Source organism: Oryctolagus cuniculus, chromosome 1 (assembly GCF_051225735.1).
Source record: "Oryctolagus cuniculus isolate XC-2025 breed Fujian yellow rabbit chromosome 1, ASM5122573v1, whole genome shotgun sequence".
NCBI lineage: Eukaryota > Metazoa > Chordata > Mammalia > Lagomorpha > Leporidae > Oryctolagus > Oryctolagus cuniculus.
The window spans coordinates 8,225,001-8,232,429 of NC_142867.1; the positions used below are offsets into that span (position 1 = coordinate 8,225,001).

At 39.4% G+C, this 7,429-nt stretch overlaps 1 protein-coding gene across 1 annotated transcript in view; it reads right to left on the bottom strand.

The window, feature by feature from the left end:
• The window catches only part of LOC100345537 (steroid transmembrane transporter SLC22A24-like), a 32,934-nt gene extending 25,839 nt beyond the window's left edge, over nt 1-7,095 (bottom strand). The window contains 4 exon segments of the mRNA XM_089302834.1: nt 338-491; nt 586-740; nt 4,374-4,477; nt 6,493-7,095. Of these exon segments, the coding sequence (XP_089158960.1) occupies nt 338-491; nt 586-740; nt 4,374-4,477; nt 6,493-6,894 (815 nt within the window). The 5' untranslated portion in view covers nt 6,895-7,095.
• Nucleotides 7,096-7,429: the final 334 nt, after the last annotated feature.

Genomic DNA, 7,429 nt, shown 5'->3' on the forward strand with positions numbered 1-7,429 from the left:
CACGTGGACAAGAACCACCAAAGGATCTCCATGACATAGTGCCTTCCAAAGTTACATAAATAATGTCTTTGCCTCATGACTCAGTACATATTGTTTTCTATTAAAATGATTTCATAATAATTCTTTCTCTAGTGTACTGCAATGATGCCTACCAGGTCCCAGCCTCCATAGTGAAGTCCCATTCTCTTCCCTACTTTGCATTTCAAGTAGTTCAATGGTAAAGAATAGAGACCATGGCTCAGTGTCAGGCCAGTACCAAACATGTTAAATGTCAAGATGTTCCCATGTGTTCCCACAGTAGCCTCCCCATGGTTGTACATACCTGGAGAGCAAGGACAGGACAAACAAGGGTATCGACACAGTCAGATGCAGTGTGTGCCAGTCATGAATGGCAAAAGCTAATCCTCCCAAGAGTATCTGCCCAATGCTGTGGGCACATAACAACAGTGTTACTCCTATATGTTGCGAGTTGGGTGATGCCCACTCTGATGCTGAAAAATATATACACAGTAATTTTAGTCAAAGGGTAAATTCAAGGTCATCTCAAGGCATAGATACAATGAAAGTCTTAAATTGTTAACTTACCAAGAATGGTAGAGTTTGACAAAACAATTATGACAGAAAATCCAGCCAAGAAGCGTAGAATGCAGAAGATGAGGAAGGTGGGAGCAAAGGTGGCACAGGTGTCCATGATGGCCGTCTGGAGGAGACACCATGTGTAAACCCCCTTCCTTCCATACCTAAGAAATAAGATTATTTAGGAAGGAAATAATGTGTGTAAAACTTGACACAAGATTTCCCATCTTCAAAGTCAGGATAAATGTTTCTTTTTTGTAACACTGCATTGGAGGCTAGTGGAATAATTATATTTGTCAACAGCAGAAATCACAGATATAATCCTCCTAGTCCATATTAGACCATTATCAACTCTCTGTCAGTCAACAATCACCAGGAAGACTTTTTCCATATGAAGCCATACGAAAGAAAATGAAATATAGGAAGTTATCCCAAAAGTTTGTTACACAAATGTACGCTTTGTATATAGTGAGTTTCTTTCTTGTGTTTAGAGCAGTGAGGAGTGAAATCAAGAGAGCTGTACTTTGTCTCTGAACGATCAACACAAAGCCTTTCAAAAAACAAAGTACTCACTAAACCAGTCCCTGGTCATAAAGAACATTGTTCTATACAAGAATCCTAATTTGTGGATTCTGTTAGCCCCTACTCCCAACAAACTATATAATTTTACAACTTAAACTACCATATATTAATTTGTTTTGTTTCTATTTTAAAAAATTGGAATAATATAACATGCGATTCTATGTTATATAATGTTTCCTGTATATTGAAGCATGTGATGATAGCTTGGTTTTCTTATTGTTGATACAAATTTGCCTGAGGGACAGGCATTACGGTGCAATGATTAAGCTGTCAGCTGGGATGCCTGCCCTCCAAGTAGGACTGCTACCTTGAGTCCGAGACATTCTGTTTCTTATGCAGCTTTCTGATAATGCATCTTGGAAGGCAGCCGATGATGGCTCGAGTTCTTGGGTGATTGCTGCACTTACGGGATACCCAGAAATATTTCTGGGCTCCTGACTTCACCCTGGTACAACCTTGGCTGTTTTGGGTATTTGGGGTATGAACCAACAATGGAAGATCTCTCTCACTTGGTAACAGCCTTTTAGTAATGCAAACAAACACAGCTTACCAAATAAATATGCTCAATCGGACTTGCCCCAAATGGTGGAGTTAGAAACGTGCCAGGGAATTCCAATACAATCCCATCAAGGTGGCATGTACCAATGACATCTCACTAGTCCAAGTGATCAATTTCAGTTCACAGTTGATCACACTGATAGGTCTAAGAGTGAAAGCGATCACACAAACAAGACTAGTGTCTGCTAATACTAACTAATAGAATCAAAAAGGGAGAGAATAATCCAACATGGGAAGAGGGATACACAGCAGACTCATAGAATAGCAGATGTCCTAAATAGCACTCTGGCCTCAGAATCAGCCCTTAAGGCATTCAGATCTGGCTGAGGAGCACATGAGAGTATTTTAGGCATGGAAAGCAAAGACACTCTGGAAAAAAAAAAGAAGACCTAAATGAAAGATCTCTGCAAGTAAGATCCCAGTGGAAAGAACGGGGCCATCAAAGAAGGAGGTACCTTTCTCTGAATGGAGGAGAGAACTTACAATTTGGCTATGACCCAGTCTGAATAAGATTGAACTCGGTGAACTCAAAAGGCTTCCATAGCCTTGGCAACTCATGACTAGAGCCTAGGGAGATTACTGACACCATAAACAAGAGTGTCAAATTGTTAAGTCAACAACAGGAGTCACTGTGTACTTCCTTCTCGTGTGGGATCTGTCCTTAATGTGTTGTCCAATGTGAAGTAATGCTATAACTAGTACTGAAACATTATTTTTACACTTTGTGTTTCTGTGTGGGTGCAAACTGATAAAATCTTTACTTAATATATACTGAATCGATCTTCTGTGTATAAAGATAATTGAAAATGAATCTTGATGTGAATGGAATGGGAGAGGGAGCGGGAGATGGGAAGGGTGTGAATGGGAAGGAAGTTATGGGGGTTAGCCATTGTAATCCATAAACTGTACTTTGGAAATTTATATTTACTAAATAAAAGTTTAAAAAAAACAAACTCATATGAATATGTCATATTTTAAAATTATACTGCTTAAAAGTGTAACATACACTTACGATCAAGAAAACTTATTCAGATATTATCTAAACTCTTTCATTCATTTGCTCACCCACTCATTCTGCAATTTCAATTGTACTACTGTTTTGGTGTTTGAAAACTAGGGACTGAGATCTCAGATGGTTAAACAGGGAAATGCATGCTGACTTTGACCACAGGGAGATACCAGAAGAATAGGGGAGGGACCACATTCCCAGGGCAGAGTTGGAGAAAAGTTAGTAGTAGAAAGTCAGCAGAATAAGGGACTAGACAGAATGGAAAGCTAGGGGCAAGTTAATTCTGTACATGTAATATGCAACTGTGTAAACTCAAGTCATAGCTTTTAACTAAGACAACTGGATGGCAATGAGCGTCTGTAGTTCTCTGGTTGTTCTAGTAAGAGACATCCTTAGTGACAGGCACGGTTGCCTCCTTCAGAAGAAGCAGTTTCAGGACACACAGAATCTCTAACTTCTTATACCAAACGATGTCACCATAAATTCTTAAGATTATTTGTAAAGTCAACAACAGGAGTCACTGTGCACTTACTCCTCATGTAGGATCTCTGTCCTTAATGTGCTGTACACTGAGGCTTAATGCTATAACGAGTACTCAAACATTATATTTCACTTTGTGTTTCTATGGGGGTGCAAACGATTGAAATCTTTACTTAATGTGCACTAAACTGATCTTCTGTACAAAAAAAAAAAAAAAGAAATTATCAATTCCCAACTTGACTCTCACTGGGATTAAACATGACAATAGGTCTGATCTGATTTCATCATCATTTAAAAAAAATCATCTATTATTTTTCACTTTATGTTTCTGTGTGGGAGCAAACTGTTGAAATCCTTACTTAAGGTATACTAAGCTGATCTTCTGTATATTAAGATAATCGAAAATGAATCTTGATGTGAATGGAAGGGGAGAGGGAGTGGGAAAGGGGAGGGTTGTGGGTGGGAGGGACGGTATGGGGGGGAAGCCATTGTAACCCATGAGTCGTACTTTGGAAATTTATATTCATTAAATAAAAGATTAAAAAAAAGATTATTTACATTTTATTGTTGCAATAATTAAATGTTGTACCTATTTCACAAGGATCAGCTCTCAGGTTATTGCTGTAAAGTTTACCACCATATCTGCTCCATGTTGTTTCAGAAGAGATTTTACAACAATGACGACCCACTGTACATGTGCATCTATGCTGCAGACACAAAGTGATGGCAGTCTACAAGTGTCCACCATCATTGATCTCACAGGTTCCAGGTGTTTCATATCGCCAAGGCCAACAACATTATTTCACAATTTTGTGGTTTTGAACATGCCTCAAATTCTCTACCTCTCCTTGTATTGAACTCACTCCAACTCAGAAATCTCACACCCTTCAATGTGTTTTGAAAATCACTCATGAAACTTGCTTGAATCTTACTTAGATGTCTCTTTATGTCTCCTGTTATGCACACAATGAATAGATTTGTCATAACAAGTTATAATATTCAGGTCATGTAGCAAATATGCTTATTGTTGTAGCTCCCTGAAATCAGGCAGTTAGGTGAGTATGTAGCCCAGCATAAAGGGCCCAGTGTGAGCTTATCAGTCTTCTAAAATACATGAATGTGTGGATCATGTGGTCAACAACCCCAAATAAAGTGAGGTGACACTTACCTGTCTGAGAGATAGCCAAATATCAGACTTCCCAGCAGCGACCCACTCAGGAACAGGGTTTGAACCACTGATTTTTATGACTGAGATTCACAGACGAGGTCCCACTGAAAGAGGAAGCAGCGCAGCAGAGTGTTAGGAGAGCTTCAGCCCTTTGGTGGAGCCTGACCACAAACTCCTCCATATGATACACATGAGCTCCTGCTATGGGGTTCTGCCTTCTTCTCCAATTTCATCTACCATCACTTCCCTCTGGTTGCCCACACTCTAGAAATACTGAAACTCATAGCAACCTTTCAAATGCCACTGCCTCTTTTACCTCATACCATTCTCATAATCTGTTACCACAAGTGTACAAGACTTCAGTCATTTTTCCCCTAGAGACTAAATCCCTTTATGTTCAATACATTTGTGTGGTACCATAATTAAAATCACATAAAATGTCATTTTAAGAAACCTAAGTTACCAAATTTTAAATGCTTAAGAAGTTTTTTTCCTTCATGCTGTCATCAACATGTTACTCCACAGTTTATGCTTAATTATTATAAAATGTTTTGTTTTTCTTTAAGTTTTCATTTAAATGTTTTAAAATTAGGAAACCTAAAACTTTAGTTAAGTAAAGAGTTCCCATACAACCCATTCAGAGATTCCAGTAATTTTAACATCATATATATTTGCCAGTATCCATAGCCAATCCCAATTTTTTCTGTAGTTTTAAAATCCAAGCTTCCTCCGAGACTTCCATCTCTCACAGCCTAGTAATTAACACATTAATTAGTATAGTAATTAACAACTATGCTTATACTGAGGTTTATTTTAGCTCCCATATATGAAGAAGTACATGTAATATTGTTCTTCCTGTGTCTAACTTATTTCAATTAACATGATGTCTTTCCGTTCTATCCAGTTTGATGCAAATGACAGGATTTCATTCTTTTAAAATAACTGAGTGGAAATCTATTATTTATAAATTGTGTTTCCTTTGGAAAATATTAATATATTACATATTTGAAAGTCAGAGTTACAGAGAGTTAGAGCAAGACACACACGGAGAGAAAGAACTCCCATCCACTGGTTCACTCCACAAATGGCTGCAATAGCCAGGGCTGAGATGGGGCAAAAGCCAGGATCTGGAACTCCATCTCAGGGGCCTAAGCACCTGGCACATGTTCTTTTGTTTTCCCAGGAGCACTAGCGAGAAGTGGAGCAGTTTGGCATCAACTCAGTGCTTACATGGGATGCCAGGTTTGCAGGTAGCATATTAACACACTCAACTACAATGTGGGCACCCATATTTTCTTTATTAATTCATGTGATGATGGAAACCTGGTTGATATAAAATCCTGGCTACTGTGAAGAGCAATGACCATGGGGGAACAGAGATGACTTTTTGAAAAAATGATTTCATGTCTTTTGGATATATACCCAGTGGTGAGTTTGCTAGGTCATACGGCAGTTCTCTTTCTAGTTTTTGAAGTCTTATACTGTTTTCTATAATGGCTGTACTAATTTACATTCCAGCAATAGTGGGTAAGAGTTCCCTTTCTTCCACATTCAAGGCAGCCAAAGTTACTTTTTGTCTTTTTGATAATATCCATTATAACTGGAGTAGGTGATATTTCATTGTGGTTTTGATTTTATTTTCATATCTGTGAGAGCTAGTAATATTGACCATTTCCTCAGCATATCTGTTGGCCATTTGTATTGGACACTCAACATATCAGCTAAATTGCCTCAACAGGACTGATGCCTGGATCCTGTGTATATAGGTTCTGATTTACTTGCACTGTGCATAAGTTTTGCAATCAGTACTGAGTAGCACTGAAGTAGCAAAACATTTGGAGCGTAGCACTTCAATTACTTTTGACATTTAGGGTTATCCTCTCTATGTAACATGATATAGTAGTAGGTTGAGGTATAGTTTGTTCAATTCATTAACCTTCATACTAGCACCCTTGATATTGTGGTACAGATAAGGAATTGCTAACTGCTGAAGGAATGAAGACTTTCTTCATTTGATAAAATAAGCTGGTAGAGAATTCTCAGTCCATTCTTTGTGTTAACTCCAAACACCTTCAGTTCACATCACTTCTCTATAAAGAGGTTAAATGAGGACTCTTACCTTAGTTACAATGGTGGAGGAGAAGGAGCTCTGATCATACACCCAGCCATCCACACAGGGCTCTGTGTCTGACTCACTTACATTGGGGAAGGTCCTGTTCAGATGAAGGAGCTGCCACTGGGGATGGGTGAAGCGACGGCACTTCTCTGGCCTCAGATTTGCATCCAGCGGGATGGAGACTCTCAGGAGGGCGTCTTGGCTGAAGATGTCAGAGTCATTGCCAGAGGTGCTGTGGTTGTCCAGGACGGGGACCCAGCAGCGATGCCCAGGGATGGCTGCAGTGAAGTTCTCCAACAGAATATGAGTGTATGTTATAACATTGGCGACAAAAAAGAAAGCAATCTGAAGGATCTGAAATCTCCCCAGATCTCCAGCTTGATCCAGGAGCACATCAAAGCCCATTGAGGCTGAGCAGGTTGTCTCCAAGGTGAAGCACAGTGACTATGGAGATAAGTTCAGAGGAAGAGAATGCTTCCTTTCACCACGTCCTCTAGTGCTGTGTTATCTTGGCCCCACTTTCTCAATAGGCCTGGTCCCAGCACTGCAGAAGAGCAGAGACAGGTGTTTCCTCAAGTTCTTTGATTTTAGGTAGCCAACAGGTTGAAAAATGTCACAGTTGTAATTATTTGGCCAAGAGACCTTCAGTTATTGATGCCTGACCCTGCTAAAACACTTCTCCATGAATGATCCTGACCCCTGAACTTCGTGAGAGTGGAGCAGACTTTCAGCTGGATGGAATCTCCATATGACATAAAGTATACATGATCAATGTCTGTACTTATTTTCAGAGAAGGGTTGTTGGGACTCACAACTGAAGTGCCTGATGGTGTGTCTCTCAAGCATCAGAGCAGGGCTTTTTCTTGGTTGAAATAGATTCTGACTCAAGGTTAATGAAAAGACTCTTAGTTAAAAGAAAGCAAAGTGGAATGTTGACTGG